The following is a 20,386-nucleotide window of genomic DNA, read 5'->3' as shown; positions in this document are numbered from 1 at the left end:
AAAAAATCATTTTATTCACTTTATTAACTATAAAACCAAAATATCTGCTTGCTACCTCTATATGAAAAGTATTGTTGTGTGGATTTTCCTCACTTCCCCTTGCAGTAAGTTGTTGGAAAAGGAGGACTGGGTGTTTTTTTTTTTTTCCCCCTCATTGTAGCAAAACTCAATTAACTAATATTTTCTCTTTCTTTGTGGAAATGCAGGTCCCTTCTCCTCTTTTATTCTTCCTGTCTTCCCTGCAGGAACATTTTTTGCTGATTTTCTAAGCATTCTTTCAATTTATCTTCAGTCAAAGTCAAACGTTGTTCCAGGATTGAAACAGTCTGCATGAAAAAGAGGGATTTCAATTCCTTCCTCTATCACTCACACACACACAATTAATATAAAAATGGGCAACAGGAGAAAAAAAAATATTTTTAATTTCACAGAAAAAAAGAAAAAAAAATATCCTAAAATAGCTTTTCCTTAGCTATTCCACAGCTGCATTTTAAAATAATAGCTTTGTGTCTATGGAGATTGTCTGAAGGTTGGAAATTGTTTTCACAGAAGAGTTTTCTCTATGGGCAAATAAAAGAGCAATAAATAAGAGGGTAGATAAATTACTCTGGGATGCTACACAAAAGCTCCATCAATATCACAGGATGTTAGGGGTTGGAGGGGACCTCCAGAGATCAGCAAGAGAAGTCCAGCAATCATTGGTGACCTCAAATGATGGCTTCCAAAAGTCTGTGAGAAGCTTCTAAAGCATTCCAAAAATAAAGAAGTGAGGAAAAAAACCCAGCAAATTAAAAGGTGTTCTCCAAAGGAATGATCAAAAAATGATAGAATTGTTTGGATTGGAAAAGACCTCTAAGATCATTGAGTCCAACCATCAACCCAACACCACCATGGCCATCAAACCATGGCCCAAAGTCCCATGGCCACAGGTTTCTTGAACACCTCCAGGGATGGGGACTCCACCACCTCCCTGAGCAGCCTCTTCCAATCCCTGACCACTCTTGCAGCAAAGAAATGTTTCCTAATCTCCAACCTAACCCTCCCTTGGCACAATTTCAGGCCATTTCCTCTCATTGTATCACCTGATACAAGAAGAGACCAACCCCCAGCTCACTGCAACCTCCTTTCAGGGAGCTGTAGAGAACAATGAGGTCTCCTCTACACGAAACCAGTCCAGAACAACCCCAGAGTTCAATGTGACTCCTGAGCCTGGTCCCTGCTTTTATTTGCCCACTGCATGTTTCAGCTGTCACCTCATACTCACCAGAGTTAAAATATCCAGCTGCTCCACGATGTGCTGCAAAGCCTTGCCTAAGGAGCAGGAGATGTCTGTCTGCTTGTCCTCATCACACACAGTGTATTTGCTCTCATCCTCTGACTCCCTTTTTGAACTTGCTGTCAAGTCTGAAGGAGGGGGAGCAGTGTCACTGCTGACATCATCCTCGGATACAGAAATCATAGAATGGGTTACAGAATCACAGAATCAACAAGGTTGGAAAAGACCTCAAGGATCATCAAAGTCCAACCTGTCACCAAAGACCTCATGACTACTAAACCATGGCACCAAGTGCCAGGTGGAAGGAACGTTAAAAGGTCATCTAGTCCAACCCCCCTGCAGCCAGCAGGGACAACTTCAGCTACAGCAAGTTACCCAGAGCCACATCCAACCTGACCTGGAATGCTTCCAGGGATGGGGCTTCTACTACCTCTCTGGGCAGCCTGTGTCAGTGTTTCACTACCTGCAGTGTAAATGATGCCTTGCTCCTCTCCAGCCTGAATCTCCCTCTTCCAGTTCAAATCATCACCCCTTGTCCAGGCCCTGATAATAAAGTCTGTCCCCATCTTTCTGATTGGCCTCTTGAAGTACTGAAAGGCTTCATAAGGTCTCCTTGGAGCCTTCTCTTCTCCAGGCTGAACTATCCCAACTGGTTTGGATCAGCAGGACCAGGGAAGTGATCTTGTCCCTGCACAGGGCATTGGTGAGGCTGCACCTTAAATACTGAGGTTTGTGAGGAGTAAGAACAGAATCTGAGTAAAATGCATCCATATATAAAAGAAGCCTGAGCAGTTTTATTTAGAGGGGGAAAAACAAAAAGTCATCAAAACCCAAAAACATTCCCACAAGAAAAAAAAAAAATCAAGGAAAACATTTCCATCAAGTAAAAAAAAAAAAAAAAAAAATAAAGACATTCCTCAAGGGGAAAAAAATTTCAAGTTAAAAATTTCCACCAAGCAAAAAACAAACCCTCAAAGGAAAAAAAAAAATCTAGGTAAACAAACAAAAATCCCTCAAGGAAAAGAAAAAAAAATCTCTAAGGAAAAGATTTCCATGAAAAAAAAATCTCCCCCAGGGAAAAAAAAAAAATCCAAGTAAAGAAAAGAAATCCTTTAAAGAAAAGAAAAAAAATCTCTCAGGAAAAAAGTTCCATGAAATAAAAAATGAATCCAAGTAAAGAAGAAAAAACCCCACAAATCCAAGGAAAGAAAAAACACAAATCCAAGGAAAGAAAAAACACAAATCCAAGGAAAGAAAAAAAAATCCCTCAGGAAAAAATGTCCATGAAATAAAAAAAATCCCCCCAAGGAAAAAAAAAATCCAATTAAAAGAATTTCCTCAAGGAAAGAAAAATTTTCTCAAGGGAAAAAAAAATCCTCAAGGGAAACTAACATTTAAAAGCACAAATTTCTGTCACTCAGTTGAAACTTATTGGTCTTCAATCACCTAAGAGCTTTGGATTGAGGAGATGCAAAGGACAGCTTCCCCATGAATCTCTGAAGGCTGTTATCATTAAACCAGGCTTAGCTGAAGCCAGATCTATGGAGAAGCTCTGCAATGAATCACCAAAATTGGCACCAAAATCTGCCTCTTTTTTTTTGCTTCCAAAGAACTCTTGAAATCTGGAACACTTGGGAGCTTTGCCTCCCTAATGCTTAAACATTTCTGAGGCAGTGAGGGAAACAACTCCAAATAATTAGTCATGAGTAGGGCACTGAGCTCCAACAGATCAAAGAACAAAGGCTCCCACCTTAGCAGACCTGGAATTCCTGCCTTTCTGGGTGGGGCACTGGAAATCCTAGTGATGGATTGACAACATCTTGTGGAGAGGAACAGCCCCAGGCACTGGTGTGGGTTAGGGAGTGACCTCCTGGACAGCAACTCCATGGAGAAGGACCTTGGAGTCCTGGTGGACAAGAAGTTCTCAATGGGACAGCAATGTGACCTTGAGGCCAAGAAAGCAAATGGGATCCTGGGGGGCCAGCAAGTCAAGGGAAGTTCTCCTGCCTCTCTGTTGTGCCCTGGTAAGGCCTCATCTGGAGTACTGTGACCAGTTCTGGATTCCTCAGTTCAACAGGGACAGGGAACTACTGGTGAGAGCCCAATGGAGGCTGCAAGGATGCTGAAGGGGCTGGAACCTCTGTGTGATGAGGAAAGGCTGAGAGCCCTGGGGCTGGTTAGCCTGGAGAAGAGAAGGCTGAGAGGGGATCTGAGCAATGATTACAAATACCTGAAGGGTGGGGGGCAAGAAGGGGCCAGGCTCTTTGCAGTGGTGTCCTCTGATAGCACAAAGGGCAATGGACACAAACTGGAACCCAGAAATTCCACCTCAACATGAGGAGAAACTTCTTTGTTGTGAGGGTGCTGGAGCCCTGGAGCAGGCTGCCCAGAGAGGTTCTGGAGCTCCTTCTCTGGAGACTTCCAAGACCTCTCTGGATGTGTTTTTGTGTGACCTGCCCTAGGTGATGCTGTTTTGGCAAGAGGATTGGAGGGGGTGATCTCCAGAGGTCCCTTCCAACCCCTACCATCCTGTGATTCAATGATAAAGAACAAAAGATTGCTGATGACAACAGTGTGAAGAGACAACTCTGTTAGGACAAGAAGAGACACAAGTAACCTCCTCCTAAACCCTGTAGCAAGCTGAGCAGAGCTGCAGTCCCTGTGCTCCACAGACCAGGGGTCTGGTGCCCTACAAGGCTGGGAGGCTGCTGCAGAGGAGGAACCAGTGGAGTGGTGTCTGTGCTGCAGAACCTTCCTTCATCAACATACACACCCCACATCCTTTTGTAGGAGGACACATAAGATCTTCTACAAGCCCACACATATCTGCACAGGACATACTTCTAGAGTCATGGACAAAGCCACCAGAAGCTCCTCTCTGTTGACAAAGCTGCACCTGCAGAGTGTCCACAAAAAGGCTTCACCATGAAAGCCTCTCTTGTTAGCTGAGATCTAGCAGCTTTGACTGCTACAAAAGGGAGTATCAAGAGGTGAGAAGAAACTGAGAGTGTAGTAGAGTCCAAAGTCAAATCCAGCAGAGCCAGCACAATTGCTTGAAGGCTTTGCCAAAGAGCCAGATGCTACTATTAGGGGGGAAAAAAAAAGAATGTGCTCAATATTTCACAGCTTGGAACTGAAATCCCTGATGATGGCCAGGCAAAAATAAAACCCCACAGTTTACCATGTAAGATAGGAAGACTGGGCCTCAGCATCTGACCAAGGCTTTTGGTAAGAAAATGTTACACCTCTGACAGATAATGAAGAAAGGGTGGAGAAGGACATCAAGAATTCAAGACACTGAGGGGCTGGAGCATGTCCAGAGAAGGGCAACCAAGCTGGGGAAGGGTCTGGAGAACAGGGCTGGGGAGGAGCACCTGAGGGAGCTGAGGATGTTTAGAGTGGAGAAGAGGAGGCTGAGGGGAGACCTCATTGCTCTCTACAGCTCCTGAGAGGAGGTTGCAGTGAGGTGGGGCTTGGGCTCTTCTCCCTAGTCTCAGGTGATAAACAGAGAGGAAATGGCCTGAAATAATGCCAGGGGAGGGTTAGGTTGGAGATGAGGAACAATTTCTTTGCTGCAAGAGTGGTCAGGGAATGGAAGAGGCTGCCCAGGGCAGCAGTGGTGGAGTCCCCATCCCTGGAGGTGTTCTCAAGAAAAGCGTGGCCATGGAATTGGGAACATGGTTTAATGGCCATGGTGGTGTTAGGCTGATGGCTGGATTTGATCTTAGAGAGCTCTTTCAACCCAAACACTTCTATGACTCCATGAACCCTGTCTAAAAAGAGTAGGGCACCATGAGCTCATCTAAGCATTCCCTTGATTCCCAATCCCTCGAAACATGGGGGGATTCAAGTCCTGTGAGTACTACAAAGTGCCAAACTGGTGCTCCTGCATGAAAAAAGGATGAGAATAGGCGTTTACAGAGCCAGAGAGCTGCTGGATGCTAACTTCATTAACTTTCATTAAGCTAAATGACTCACAAATGGCATTGAGATCAGTAGTAAATCATCACCTAGGTCAGCAGGAAGCTCGTTACAGACTGACAATCCAAGCGACAGAAACACTTTTCTGCCAGTGCTATAGCAGTAATTTCCTGTGTGAAAGGCTTGCTGCTGGTTGCTGCATTCCTCAGGGGACAGTTTCTTCTCAGAGGATGTTACTCTTCCCCAGGAAGAGGAAGGAAGCAGTTTGTTGTTGGCTGTGTGGGCTGATGGCTGGCGAGCATTTTCGGCGTGCCGCAGAATCAGCTGGGAGAACTCGGAAGCCTGCTTTAGAATCCCAGCCCAAGAGGGGTGGGGTAAGGGTGGAAAAACACTGCTCAGCCAGCCAAGGTCAGAGTGTGCACTTAGGGTATCTCAGGAAGATGAAACAGAAATAAAACCTGGAACTTCCAGCCCTCTGATTCCCAGAAATGTGCTGATTTGCTAAGGGAACAACACACAGATCCAGAGAATGGTTTGGGGTGGAAGGGACCTTGAAGATTATCCAGTTCCAACCCTCCTGCCATGGGCAGGGACACCTTCCACTAGGACCAGGGTGCTCAAGGATTCTATGAACCTTGTCTAAGAGTCAGGCACTGTGAGCTCAGGGCTCATCCAACCTGGCTTTGAGGGAGGAGGCATTGACAGCCTCCCTGGGCACCTTGTTCCAGTGTCTCCCCACCCTCACTGGAAAGAATTTCTTCCTAATCTCCAGTCTAAATCTGCCCTCTTCCAGCTCAAAGCCATTGTCCCTCATCCTATCACTCCAAGCCCTTGTGAACATTCCCTCCACAACTGTCTTGTAGGCCCCTCCAGGTACTGGAAAGCTGCTCTAAGGTCTCCCCAGAGCCTTCTCCTGGGGTATTCTAACCACTATGGTACCCCTTTACAGAAAAAAGGAGCACCTTCCATCCTACCCAGACACACCACTTCTGTTCTTTTAATACTGAAACTACTTTGGAGCACTCCTACTGTAAATGAACCATGGCCCTGCTCTTGTTTTCAGTGTGAGGTGGCACTGGAAGAGGAAAGAACAGCAAACACCTCCCAGCCAGTGCTGCCGTTGTGCCTCCCAGATTACAGTGCACACTGCTTTGCTTCCTCCAAATCCTGTTTACATGAGCAAGGTCAGGTGATGGAACATTTCACAGCCTCTACAGTGATTTATTTTTTTGCTGCTGTCAGTAAAAAAAAAAAAAAAACCCTACCCAAGACATCATCAACTTTCCTGTGTTCCCAGCAGCTTATCAGGAACCGGAGGCGACTGATGTGTTTCCTTACAGACTGGCAAATCAAACCCCCAACAACCCAACCTCCCTCTGAACTGTAAAGTGAAAAAATCACAGCATGGAACAAGAGCAAAAAGTCCCAAAGGGAAACAAGATTCCCAGTTTTTCCTTTTCCAGTAGTTGTGAAAACAAAGGCAGTGTAAGACTGCTTGACACAGGAGGAAGAAAGGGTGAGAGAACAGCAAAGCCTTTGGTGAGAGAGGAAGGAGAAATGAGCACCACCACCAGCAGGACAATTCCAATAGCTGACGAAGGGATTCCCAAGAGGATGAACACTTTCCCTTATTTCCTGGAGTAGCTTGAGATCTTTGGGAGTTTGCCTGCTTACCATTGGGACTTCTGGTAGTCACTCAACACATCAGGGGGTTTTGTATGGATTTCCAATCTCCTTGAAGATCTAGTCTCTAGTGGGTCAACCTACCCCCTATGATTGCAGTGGGTTGCAAGGGACCCCCAAAGGTCATCTTGGCCAACCCCCTTGCAGTCAGCAGGGACACCTCCAATTAGATCAGGTTGCCCAGGGCCACATCAAGTCAGATCTTGAATGCCTCCATGGATGGAGCCTAAACTACATCCCCAGGCAACCTGTTCCAGTATCTCACCAATCTCACTGTGCAGAACTTCTGCCTAATGTCCAGCCTAAATCTCCCCTGCTCCAGTTTCAAACCATTGCCCCTCATCCTATCCCCACAGGCCCTTCTAAACTGTCCCTCCCCAGTCCTCCTGTAGGTCCCTTTCAGATACTGCAATGCAGCTCTAAGGTCTCCCTGGAGCCTTCTCCTCTCCAGGCTGAACAGCCCCAGCTCTCTCAGCCTGTCCTCAGAATCCCAGAATATTTTTGGTTGGAAGAGACCTTCAAAATCACCCAATCCAGCTCTGAAGGGTCAACCATGGCCCTAAGCACCAGGTCCACACTGTGCTTGAACACCTCCAGGGGTGGTGACTCCAGCACTGCCCTGGGCAGACCATTCCAATATTTCTAGTATGAGGTGTCCCTGCCCATGGCAGGGGGGTTGGAACTAGATGATCCTTGTGGTCCCTTCCAACCCTGACTGATTCTATGATTTTAATATTTGGCAACCCTTTCAGTGCAGAAATATTTCCTGATACCCATCGTGAACCTCATAGGAGAGGTACTCCCTCTGCTCCCCTTGGTGGCCCACACCTATTAACCCTTCAGCCACACGAATTCTTGTCATGGTTAAAGTTTCTCAGGATACAATTTATGCCTTTATAGGGAGAGACTCAAAGCTAAAAGAGAACTTCTCCTTTCCCCCTAATTGCAGAACAGGGTGTTATTGAGATTCCATACCAGGAGAGCATATTTCTCCTCCTACGACACTACCGTTCAAACGCTGTCTTCCTTTTCCTCCCACATGCCATACCAATGTCATATGAAAAGCTGATACTAGGAGGATCTAATCCTAGGATTCTGTCTTAAAATGTGGTGCTTCTGCCCTTTTTATTCCCCCCCTTCTCAGAGAACTCGATGCCTTAAAAGGAGAAAAATGACAAATATTAAAAACATTAATTTCCAGTGAGGGTTTGGTGAGGCACTGGGACAGGTTACCCAGGGAGGTGGTGGATTGGATGCCACCTCCCTGGAGGTATCCAAGGCCAGGTTGGATGAGGCCTTGAGCAACCTGAGTTGGTGGGAGATGTCCCTGCCCACAGCAGGGGGGTTGAAACTGGATGATCCTTCAGGTCCCTTCCAACCCAAACCATTCTATGATTCACTTTTGGAATTTTATCTTTAGGTTTCCCATTGTTTGCAGAGCTACAAGAAGCATATGAGCATAAGGCACAAATTTGAACAGCAATATTTAGTTATAATTAGCATGGGCTTCTAATTAGCATTTCTGCTAAGTGTGTTGTTAAAATTACTCCTGAATTGAAGTTCACACTGCTAGCAACGTGGAAGCTTTGCTCCTGCACCATCTTCTGGTTCGACTGGGGAACTGTGCAAGGAAGCTGCAAGTGACAAGTTAGGGTTCATAGAATCATAGAAGGGACCTGAAAGCTCATCCAGTTCCAACCCCTTCACCATGGGCAGAGACACCTCCCACCAGCCCAGGTTGCTCAAGGCCTCATCCAGCCTGGCCTTGAACACCTCCAGGGAGGAGACATCCACAATATCCCTGGGCAACCTGTCTCACCACCATCACTGTGAAAAATTTCTTCCTAATCTCCATTCTGAGCAGCCAGAAATGTTTTAAAAAGAAAACAGATGTTATTGAGACAGGCAAACAGATCACATTTCCCAGAACTTCTTAGTTCAAGCTGTCTTTTTTCCTACTCCCCACCCTGAAGACAACTTACCTGAGCACTGAAGGCTGAAGAGGTTCTAATCTCTGTGACAGGTGGGTCAAGGGTTTGTGTATCAGCCACATCAAAGGTAGGGTCAACCTAGTCAAAAAGGAATGAATGCTTTCTTACTTCAGCATCAGTGGAGATATAGGCCTGAGATAAAGAGGACTCTTTGCTACATTAAGGCACCACTATTCACTAAGGATTGGAAACAGGCTTTAAAATTTGGCAAAATAAAGAATCCTGGAGAAGTTCAGGCTGGAACCCTCCCGTTGGAACTAGATGGTCTTTAGCTCCTTACAGAAGAAAACATAAAGATTCATAAATTCATAGATTCAGAGAATGATTTAGGCTGGAAGAGACCTAAAGGTCATCCAATTCCAACCACCCTGCCATGGGCAGGGACACCTCCCACCAGCCCAGGTTGCTCAAGGCCTCATCCAGCCTAGGGAGGGAGCATCCACAGCCTGCCTGGGCAACCTGTTCCAGTGTCTCCCCATCCTCACTGGAAAGATTTTCTTCCTCACCTCCAGTCTAGTTATACCCAATCTTAAAAAGACAATCCCCACCCTTGACTTTTTCAGTGTGAGGCATTGGTGGTGTATCAAAAAGCTAAGAATCAAAACTAAAAGAAACAGAAGGCTGAAATTCCTCACAAAACAGATCCTAGGAAAGTGATGGAGTTCCCTCTAAAATAGTTTCTCCAACCATACAAAGAGAACTTTAGCTTCCAATTCAGCTAAACACTGGGCTCTGCTGGAGCCTTCAAGCCTAACAAGTCACATCCTCTTATTTCTACTTCTATTCTGCCACCTAGAGTAAACTTGGATCCCCTTCAGCTAAGAACACACAACAAATGGCACTGCAAACGTTAAGATGAAGCTAGAAAGTAGCTTTTCGTCCTCTCCACATCTCAATATGTTCAAAACTCAATGCTGTGTTTTGAAAGGAAGCTTCTTCCTGCCTTCCATCTGCTTTCAAGAGGTCTCTAGCATGTGAAAAGTTAATTAGAGGAGATGAAAAGTTAATGATGGGCACAGCAAATTCAGCAACAGAGCTTAGCAAATGGAATCAGTTTCTTCTAGGGTATTGCACTAAAATTTCATCATGGATTAAACCTGCTATTTGCAAAACTAAACATGCCACAAGAGGTCAAAACTTTCTTAGGACAAATGACAAAGCTCTGGAGCTCTTTTCACTACTTAGGGAGCCAGAAGCCTTTAAATTGCTACAGATGCTACAGCCATGGAAAAAAAAAAAAGGCAGCAAATATTAGGCTGGGGGATAAATAATTTCTTGACATTGAACCATTACCAATACTGAAAGCATACATAAAGAAAATGTAATGAGGTGTTTCCTTCAATGTCAACTCAAAAATGGTTTTTCAGAGCTTCTCAATTGCCTCAGAACATGAAGACAAAGAAAAAAAAAAGCAACCAAGCCAAGCCCCAAAATGCCCCAACCCAACCTCTAAAACCACAACCCCCCCCAAAAAAAATCCCTAAAGCAAACCAAAGAAGCATCAACAAACCACTCCCAAGCCCAGCCAACCCCCCACCCCCAACCACCACCCAGCAGAGCATAAAAAGTTTCTCTGCACTAACCTGCACTGACTCAACTTTTTGATCCTCATGGCGATGAGGTGCCCTTGGGTAAATATCCAGAAGATGAGGAGGATCATCAGGCTGTGTTCTTCTAATGTGATGTTTAAGAACCTCTTTGTAATCAAAGGAGTCAAAGTTTGTTTTCCATAGAAACACCTGCAAGAAGCCAGCACATCAATAACAACCTGAAGCCGGGTCAGTGCTCAAAACCTAACTGTTCAGTGAAGTCTTATCAGTGCAGCTCCAGAGAGAAGGACCTTGGAGTCCTAGGGGACAAGTTCTGCATGGGACAGCAATGTGCTCTTGTGGCCAAGAAGGCCAGGGGTACATTCAGAAGAATGTGGCCAGATGGTCAGGTGAGGTTCTGCTGCACCTCTACTCTGCCCTGGTGAGACCACATCTGGAGCAGTGTCTGGTTTTGGGCTCCTCAGTTCAAGAGTGACAGGGAACTACTGGAGAGAGTCCAGCAGAGGCTACAGGGATGCTGAAGAGACTGGAACCTCTGTGTGAGGAGGAAAGGCTGAGAGCCCTGGGGTGGTTAGTCTGGAGAAGAGAAGGCTGAGAAGAGATCTGAGCAATGTTTACAAATACCTGAAGGGTGGGGGGCAAGAAGCAGGGACCAGGCTCTTTATAGTGGTGTCCTGTGATAGGACAAGAGGCAATGGACACAAACTGGAGCACAGAAAGTTTCACTTCAAGATGAGGAGAAGCTTCTTTATTGTGAGGGTGCTGGAGCCCTGGAGCAGGCTGCTCAGAGAGATTGTGAAGTTTCCTTCTCTGGGGACTTTCCAAACCCATCTGGATGTGTTCCTGTGTGACCTACCCTAGGTGATCGTACTTTGGCTGGGGGTTGGACTTGATCTCCAGATCTATCATTCTATGACTAGTCATAGATCACAATATCAGAATTAGCCTGCAGCCACCACAGGTGGCCAACAGGTCAAGGGAGGTGATCCTCCTCTTCTCTCCCCTCTGAGAAATTCCCCCACTGAGGAATAAAGTGACTACAGCTAAAGATACCTACACCCAATGATTAGAAATGAAACCAAGAGCCCTGTCCCACCAGAAGGGTCACAAGGGGAAAGGTTCAGCTGACAAACCCATGCCTTTGACAGGTAAATAAACCCCAGGCCTGGCTACTGGATCTCCTGTGACAGCTTTAATTAAATATTGACCTAAGAAAGCACTTCCTGATGAAGCTGGCTAAGCCATCCTGCAGATTTTTGCCCTCACTCCATGATCCCACATGGGCCAGCAGAGAGTCAGAGCAGGAGAAAGGCAAAGAAACATAGAATGTCAGTGGCTGGAGGGGACCTCTAGAGATCATCCAGTCCAAGCCCCCTGCCAAAGAAGGGTCACCTGGGGCAGCCCATGGTTGCATTGAACATGTCTGTCCCTCAGGGGGGCCCAAATGCAAAGGAATCTTGCAGTAAGGCAAGAAATCCCAGGGTGTGTTGGTATTTAGAAGGGCAACAAGGCTGAGGAAGGGTCTGGAGAACAGGCTGGGGAGGAGCAGCTGAGGGAGCTGGTGGTGTTCAGTGTGGGGAAGAGAAGGCTGTGGGAGGACTCACAAAATTCCACACAACCCCCAGCAAACGGGGCACTTATGTAGTCAGGCAAGCTAAAGGGGGGAGCAAAACATGGCTGGGGGGGGGGGGGGGGGTATGGATAATAAAAAATAAAATCTATTTTTGGGGGGTGGGGGGGGTGCCTAATAAATAAATACACTATGATATATATTAGTGGGGAATTACAGAAGAAGCGGTGCGTGGATGGTGATGTGGAGATAAATACATCGGCTAACATACTAGAGATCAATAGTAATCAGGTATATGATGGAGTACTGAAATGGGTCTGTAATTGTGACTCGCGTAGTCTCACACACACAGAGAATATTGATAGTAGTGAGGATTTGGGGAGTGGTGGGAGTGGGGGGGTTGAGAGAAATTAGGCTTATGGGTTGTATTGGTAGGATGATTGTCTGTGTGCGTGAGATTTATGGGGGAATATGAGAGGTATGTGTTGGGGATGGTATATGAATTTTGGTATGGGAATGGAGGTATTTGATGGGAAAATTTTGATATACTCTCTATCTATTGGGATTTAGTGTGTCTAGTTAGATCTAGGCGTTTTGTGGTGAAGTGAGTTAAGGAGAATAAGGTGATTTGGGGGGATAATAAGTGGTTAAATTTTGTAGAAAGTTTTGTTATTTTATGTTTGGGGAGTGAGTTATGGGGGTGAAATATTTTTAAGGAGAGAGAATTGTTGGAGGGGGAGGGGGTTGGTGTGGGAGAGATTTTATGAAATTTGCTATAATTTTTGGGAATAATAGAGGTATGGGGGGGTGGTAGGTGGTGAGGGTGAGGGGGATTGATGTATTGGAGTGTGTGAGTGGTTGAGAAGGAATATTGGATATTATATAGGATAAATATATTGAGTGAGATTTGATATTGAAATGGGCAGTCTGATAGTTCAAAAAATAAGTGAATGTTGTGGGGGAAAGTAAAATGATGATGTGTTTAGGGTGAGCTTTAAGGTCCCTTCCAACCCAAACCATTCTCTGAATCTATTAAGAAGTCAATTTAAGTAGGATTCTTGTACACACCTTGTGTCCATAGATAGTGTAAATAAGTCTTCCTTCTAAAACATCCAAAATCTTCATGGTCCCATCAGTAGAAGCAGTGATGAGGTAGTTCCCAGAAGGATGGAATGCCACACAATTAACCCCTGCTGTGTGAACTGAAGAGAAAACAATATTCACAAGACAGTAAACATCTCCTAACAGGACATGGACACTTTGTTTCTTCCCTTTTTTACTTCCCAAACTACAACCTCCTTCATTTATGGGCAAACCAACCTACAGCTGGGGCATAGCAGCCTCTCTAAATTATTTCTTAGCTCTGAAGAATTAGAAACATTGCAAAGGAACCATCAAGATTCAGACAGGATTTTTAGGGTTAAAAGACTACAGAAAGACCACTTACAAACTGCCAGTCTGGCTTAATTTTCCACTGCCCCCAGTAAAGAATGAAGTGGGCAGTGGGATGGAGGCACCCTCAGCAAGATTTGCAGCTGACACCCAGATGTGTGGTGCAGCTGATATGCTGGAGGGAAGGGATGGCACAGGCTGAGAAGGAGAGTCAATGCCAACCTCAGGAAGTTCAACAAGGCCAAGTGCAAGGTCCTGCACCTGGGTCAGAGCAATCCCAAGCACAAATCCAGGCTGGGTGAGGAGTGGCTGGAGAGCAGCCTGCAGGAGGCCTTGGGGGTGCCACTTGGTGCAATGGTCCCTGGCAGCCCAGCAGGCAGCTGTGTGCTGAGCTGCATCCAGAGCAGGAGAGCAGCAGCACAGGGAGGGGATTCTGCCCCTCTGCTCTGCTCTGCTCAGACCCCACCTGCAGCACTGCCTCCAGCTCTGGGGCCCCCAGCACAAGAAGAACCTGGAGCTGTTTGAGCAGGTCCAGAGGAAGCCACAGAGATGATCAGAGGGCTGAAGAACCTCCCCTATGGGGACAGGCTGGGAGAACTGGGGCTGTTCAGGCTGGAGAAGAGAAGGCTCCTGGGAGAGCTTAGAGCAGCCTTCCAGTACCTGAAGGGGGCTACAGGAGAGCTGGGGAGGGACTTTTGACAAGGGCTGGGAGTGACAGGGTGATTTTCCATCAGTCCTGGCTCACTGGAGAGGTCCCAGAAGACTGGAAACTGGCCAATGTGATGCCCATCCATAAGAAGGGCCAGATGGGAGAACCTGGAAACTCCAGGCCTGTCAGCCTGACCTCAGTGCCAGGGAAAATCATGGAGCAGATAATCTTGGGGGCAATCACAGCTCACCTGCAGGACAGCCAAGGGATCAGGCCCAGCCAACATGGATTTAGGAAGGGCAGGTCCTGCCTCACCAACCTGATCTCCTTCTATGATCAGGTGACCTGCCTGGTGGATGTGGGGCAGGCTGTGGATGTAGTCTGCCTGGACTTCAGCAAGGCCTTTGACACTGTCCCCCACAGCAAACTCCTGGCCAAGCTGTCAGCCTGTGGCTTGGACAGCAGCACTGTGCTGGGTTAGGAACTGGCTGGAGGGCTGAGCCCAGAGAGTGGTGGTGAATGGTGCCACATCCAGCTGGCAGCCTGTCACTAGTGGTGTCCCCCAGGGATCAGTGCTGGGCCCCATCCTGTTCAATATCTTTATTGATGATCTGGATGAGGGGATTGAGTCCATCATCAGTAAATTTGCAGATGACACCAAGCTGGGAGCAGGTGTTGATCTGTTAGAAGGCAGAAGGGCTCTGCAGAGGGACCTTGACAGGCTGGACAGATGGGCAGAGTCCAACAGGATGGCATTCAACAAGTCCAAGTGCCAGGTGCTGCACTTTGGCCACAACAACCCCATGCAGAGCTACAGGCTGGGGTCAGAGTGGCTGGAGAGCAGCCAGGTGGAAAGGGACCTGGGGGTACTGGTTGACAGCAGCTGAACATGAGCCAGCAGTGTGCCCAGGTGGCCAAGAGAGCCAATGGCATCCTGGCCTGCATCAGGCATAGTGTGGCCAGCAGGAGCAGGGAGGTCATTCTGCCCTCTATTCAGCTCTGCTTAGGCCACACCTTGAGTGCTGTGTCCAGTTCTGGGTTCCTCAAGTGAGACTCTTGAACATGTCCAGAGAAGGGCAAGGAGGCTGGGGAAAGGTCTGGAGCACAGCCCTATGAGGAGAGGCTGAGGGAGCTGGGACTGTTTAGCCTGGAGAAGAGGAGGCTCAGGGGAGACCTCATTGCTGTCTACAACTACCTGAAGGGAGGTTGTAGCCAGGAGGGGGTTGGTCTCTTCTCCCAGGCAACCAGCACCAGAACAAGAGGACACAGTCTCAAGCTGCACCAGGGGAGGTTTAGGCTGGAGGTGAGGAGAAAGTTCTTCACAGGAAGAGTAATTGGCCATGGAATGTGCTGCCCAGGGAGGTGGTGGAGTCACCATCCCTGGAGGTGTTCAAAAAAGGATTGGATGTGGCACTCAAAGCCAGGGGTTAGGTAGTCATGAGGTGCTGGGTGATGGGTTGGACTTGATGGTCTCTGAGGTCTTTTCCAACCTTGTTGATTCTATGAAATGGCTTTGAGCTAGAAGAGGGCAGATTTAGACTAGGGAGGAGGAAGAAATTCTTTCTGGTGAGGGTGAGGAAACACTGGCACAGGCTGCCCAGGGAGGTTGTGGATGTCTTCTCCCTGGAGGCATTCGAGGCCAGACTGGATGAGGCCTTGAGCAACCTGGGCTGGTGGGAGGTGTCCCTGCCCACAGCAGGGGGTTGCAACTGGATGATCTTGAAGGTCCCTTCCACCTGCAGCCATTCTATGTAGTCATATAACCTAAACAAATCAAAGAGCTCCATTCCCAAGGGGACAACCCCTGCCTTGTTTTTACCTTTGTAATGCTGCAGGAGCTGCTTCATTCGAATATCCCACAGCTTCACTGTGTGGTTGGAACCTGCAGAAGCTATACATGTGCCACTGGGGTTGAAATCCACGTAATTTGAAAATCTAAACATAATTAAAAGGAGTTGATTAGGTCTCACCATAGAAATGTTTAGGAGCAACCTGCCCTGGGTGGTGCTGCTTTGGCAGGGGGGTTGGAGGTGATCTCCAGAGGTTTCTTCCAACCCCTTCCATTCTGTATTTAAATTGTTTAAATAAGGCATTTCAAGCAACTGAAATAAGCATAAGGACACAAGATGTGCACAATAAATCAGACTATTATCTGGCTTTTGTTCAAGTTGTCATAATTTTGGCTATTATTGTCTTGACTCAGACCTTCAGTTTCTGTTGCTGAGTACAAAGTTCCTAAGAGGAAGTGCTGCAGAATTTATAATTAACAACTAAAAGAATTTTGTCTGAGAACAGAACAGAGAATGGTTTGGGTTGGAATGGACCTTAAAGATCATCTATGTTCCAGCCCCCCTGCCATGGGCAGGGACACCTCCCCACCAGCCCAGGTTGCTCAAGGCCTCATCCAGCCTGGCCTTGAACGCCTCCAGGGAGGGGACAGCCACAACCTCCCCTGGGCAACCGGTGCCAGTGTCTCCCCACCTGTAGCTTTAACAAGCTCTTAGCTTGGAAAAAGGATAGAAATGGCAGCCATGAAATTAGCAAGGCACATGAAGGAGATTGATGTTCCATTGCATTTGTTAAACACCTTGGAATCAGTTTTAGGTAAGAAAAGTGTAGGTGAGTGTAAAATCAATGAGGGGAGACCTCATTGCTCTCTACAGCTACCAGACAGGGGGTTGCAGAGAGGTGGGAGTTGGTCTCTTCTCCCTAGTATCTGGTGATAGGAGAGGAAATGGCCTGAAATTGTGCCAGGGGAGGGTTAGGTTGGAGATGATGAGAAATCTCTTTGCTGCAAGAGTGGTCAGTGATTGGAACAGGCTGCCTTGAGGTGTTCAAGAAATGTGTGGCCATGGCACTTGGGGACATGGCTTTAGGGCCATGGTGGTGCTGGGTTGATGGTTGGACTCAATGACCCTGAAGGTCTTTTCCAACCAAAACAATTCTATATTCTAAACCTAAATAAGGCAGGTCACTGAAGTTAGTGGAGGTAACTTAAACTGCAAAATTCTTAAGCTTCTCTGATATTGGATGCTTCAAATCCAAAGCAGCATTATAGAAAAAGAGGATAAACATGACAATATCCAAAAATCCAGGAACCATCTGACTTTTCCCTGCCTTATTTCTTGACTGTTTCAAAACAGGAACAAGTTCTTTAACATGAGGATAGTGGAACACTGGAACAGGTTGCCCAGGGAAATGGTTGAAGCCCTATCCTTGGGGATGTTCAAGGTGAGGCTCTGGGCAACCTGATCTAGTTAAGAATGCCCCTGCTGACTGCAGAAGGGGTTGGACTAGGTGACCTTTAGAGTCACAGACCATTCTATGATTCTGTGAAATAGCTGGATAAATTAACCAACTTCTTTAGGAAAACATGAAATTAATGATTGTAGTTGCCATGGGTGGTAGAAGGTTGCTCTTTTTTCAGCTCTAACATAGTTAATGCCATTAAACATGAAATTGATTGACATTAAATATCTACAGTTTGTGTTGTTTTTTTTTTCTAGTAACACTTACCCTCCATAATCTAAGAAGCTATCAATACAAGTTTTATTTCTTGTATCCCAGAGCCTAACAGATTTATCTTCACTGCAAGATGCTATCAGCCTTCCATCAGGTGAAAACCTGCAACATACAAAGATATAAAACAACTGATATCACCTAAATAAGCATTAGAGGCTTAAGCAGCAAGCCACCAGAACCAAGACAAGAATTCAGATGTGTCCATTCAAAGGATAAGTTGGACCAGATGATTCTTGAGGTCCCTTCCAACCTGGCATTCTGTGATTTGAAACTTCTCATAGGCATAAAATGGAAAAGAAAAGCTTCTCCCCCCACCACTCCTCTCCGTTTTTGCAGTCAACTACAATTAAAAACAGAAAGATAATAAGCAAGAGAAAGAAGCATGGAGAGAAAAGCAGCCTAAGGTTTGGCATCTTCAGATGTCCAAGAGATTATTATAGAAACCCACAGGCAAAAATACAAAGAGGATACAGAAGAACCATGGAATTGTTTGGCTTGGAAAAGACTTCTGAGATCATTGAGTCCAACCATCAACCCAACACCACCATGTCCCCAGCTGCCATTTCCACACATTTGTTGAACACCTCCAGAGATGGGGACTCCACCACCACCCTGGGCAGCCTGTGCCAATCCCTGACCACTCTTGCAGGAAATTCTTAATATGAACATGATTTGTTTCAAGAATCTTGAGCTCAGTTTTAACCTACATTAGGTTTTCTCCTGTGAGCTCTCTTTCCCCTAGTATAAGGGGATAGAAAAAAGGGAATGGCCTCAAGCTGCACCAGGGGAGGTTTAGGTTGGAGATGAGGAAAAATTTCTTCACTGAAAGGGTGGTCAGGTACTGGAACAGGCTGCCCAGGGAGGTGGTGGAGTCCCCATCCCTGGAGATGATTAAAAGCCACATAGATGTGGTGCTTGGGGATATGGCTTAGGGGTAGAATTGGCAGAGCAGGGTTAATGCTTGGGCTCAGTGATCTTGAAAGTCTTTTCCAACCTAAATGATTCTATTAAAATGTCAGCCAAAAAAGCCATGATTATTCCTAGACCAGCAGAGTTATGTTCTTACAGAGGTAAACTCTCTGCGTTTTCACCAATCATTATCCTTTCTCATCCTGACAACACAAAGACTGTAAAACACTGCCCAAAAACTTTCCACAGAGGATTTCCTAGAGCTTTTCTTTTTCCTTTTCAGCAATCAGTGTAGGGCTCTGCACTTCACCAGTGTTAAGTTTCTTTCTCAAGAGGTTTCACTCAGGCCTCAGCTGCAGATTTTCCATGGATATGGAGGAAATAGAGAAAAATCAGAGAAAAATCTTTTCTTGTCTTTGAAGCACTGCTCTGCCTTTAAATACTGTCTGAATCTTCAGTTGCACTCCAAAGCCCATTCCTTTTGAACTCATTTTGACTCAGGACCATTCTTTTATGCCACCACTGTTCCAAAAATAGCTGGGGAAGCCCCTACTGTGCATAACAAATCTAGAAACAAGTGAAGGCTGTGAAACAAGTGAATAGAGCACAGAACAAAAAGACACAAGACTAGGGAAAAATCAGAATACTGACTGAAAACACAGCAGATCCAATTTGTCCTTTGAAAGTAAAAGGACTAAGAGCCAGCAACAGATTGAATGTGCACAGAGGAACACAAAGCAAGCTTTCAGAACCTGATGAGGCTCAACAAGTGGAGTCCTGCACCTGGCGAGGAACAACTCCAGGCACCAGTACAGGTTAGGGGGCACCCTGCTGGGAAGCAGCTCCACAGAACAAGACCTTGGGAGTCCTGGTGGACAAGAAGTTCTCCATAGGACAGCAATATATCCTTGAGGCCAAGAGGGCCAAGGGTATCCTAGGGTGAATTGAGAAGAGTGTAGCCAGCAGGGCAAGGGAGGTTGTCCTGCTCCCCCTCTACCCTGCACTGGTGAGACCACATCTGGGATACTAGGTCCAGTACTGGGCTCCCCAGTTCAAGAGGGACAGGGATATACTGGAAAGTGTCCAAGGGAGGCTATGAGGATGCTGAAGGGATTTGAACATCTGTGTGATGAGGAAAGGCTGAGAGCCCTGGGGCTGGTTAGCCTGCAGAAGAGAAGGCTGAGAGGAGATCTGAGCAATGGTTACAAACACCTGAAGGGTGGGGGTCATGAAGCAGCAGCCAGGCACTTTTCAGTGGTGTCCTGTGATAGGGACAAGGGGCAATGGACACAAACTGGAGCACAGCAAGTTCCACCTCAACATGAGGAGAAACTTCTTTGTTGTGAGGGTGCTGGAGTCCTGGAGCAAGCTGCCCAGAGAGGTTACAGAGCCTCTTTCTAGGGAGACTTTCCTAACCCATCTGGACACATTCCTGTGTGACCTGCTCTGGTGAGAGGATTGGAAGTGGGGGATCTCCAGAGGTCCCCTCCAACCCCTACCACGGTGTGATTGCATGAACTAGGAGACACACTGAAAACCAGTGTGTGAAAGACTGATGAAAGTCTCATCAGTACTGGCAGACATTCCCAAGGTTTGGTTGGTTTTCATTGCTTAGTTCTACCCTGGGAAACAAAACCCCTTTGAGAGAGCTTCTTTAGAAAGAGAGTAAGGGCAAGACTTACTTGGCAGAGCGAACCCAATGAGTGTGCTGGAGGAGGGAGAAGGAGAGGCGCTGGGTGGGCACCTGCCAGACCTTTATGGATTTGTCATTGGATGCAGAAACCACCAAGTGGCCATCCTGGGAGAAGCTCACGCTGCGAACAGCTGCTGTATGACCTCTCAGGACTGAGGACTCTCCATGGCTGAGGAGAAGGAAAACAAAAAATAAACCAAGCCATAAACAGAAAAAAAAAAAAGAGCAAC

General features: G+C 46.6%; 1 protein-coding gene across 1 annotated transcript in view; it reads right to left on the bottom strand.

The window, feature by feature from the left end:
• Positions 1-221: 221 nt before the first annotated feature.
• Positions 222-20,386, bottom strand: part of POC1B (POC1 centriolar protein B) — a 29,384-nt gene continuing 9,219 nt past the window's right edge. The window contains 8 exon segments of the mRNA XM_054387058.1: positions 222-326; positions 1,265-1,441; positions 8,863-8,949; positions 10,455-10,668; positions 13,058-13,193; positions 15,852-15,967; positions 17,549-17,656; positions 20,146-20,325. Coding sequence (XP_054243033.1) covers positions 222-326; positions 1,265-1,441; positions 8,863-8,949; positions 10,455-10,668; positions 13,058-13,193; positions 15,852-15,967; positions 17,549-17,656; positions 20,146-20,325 — 1,123 coding nt within the window.

The sequence above is a fragment of the Indicator indicator genome, chromosome 14, assembly GCF_027791375.1.
Source record: "Indicator indicator isolate 239-I01 chromosome 14, UM_Iind_1.1, whole genome shotgun sequence".
Lineage (NCBI taxonomy): Eukaryota > Metazoa > Chordata > Aves > Piciformes > Indicatoridae > Indicator > Indicator indicator.
This window is presented reverse-complemented; position numbering and strand designations above follow the sequence as displayed.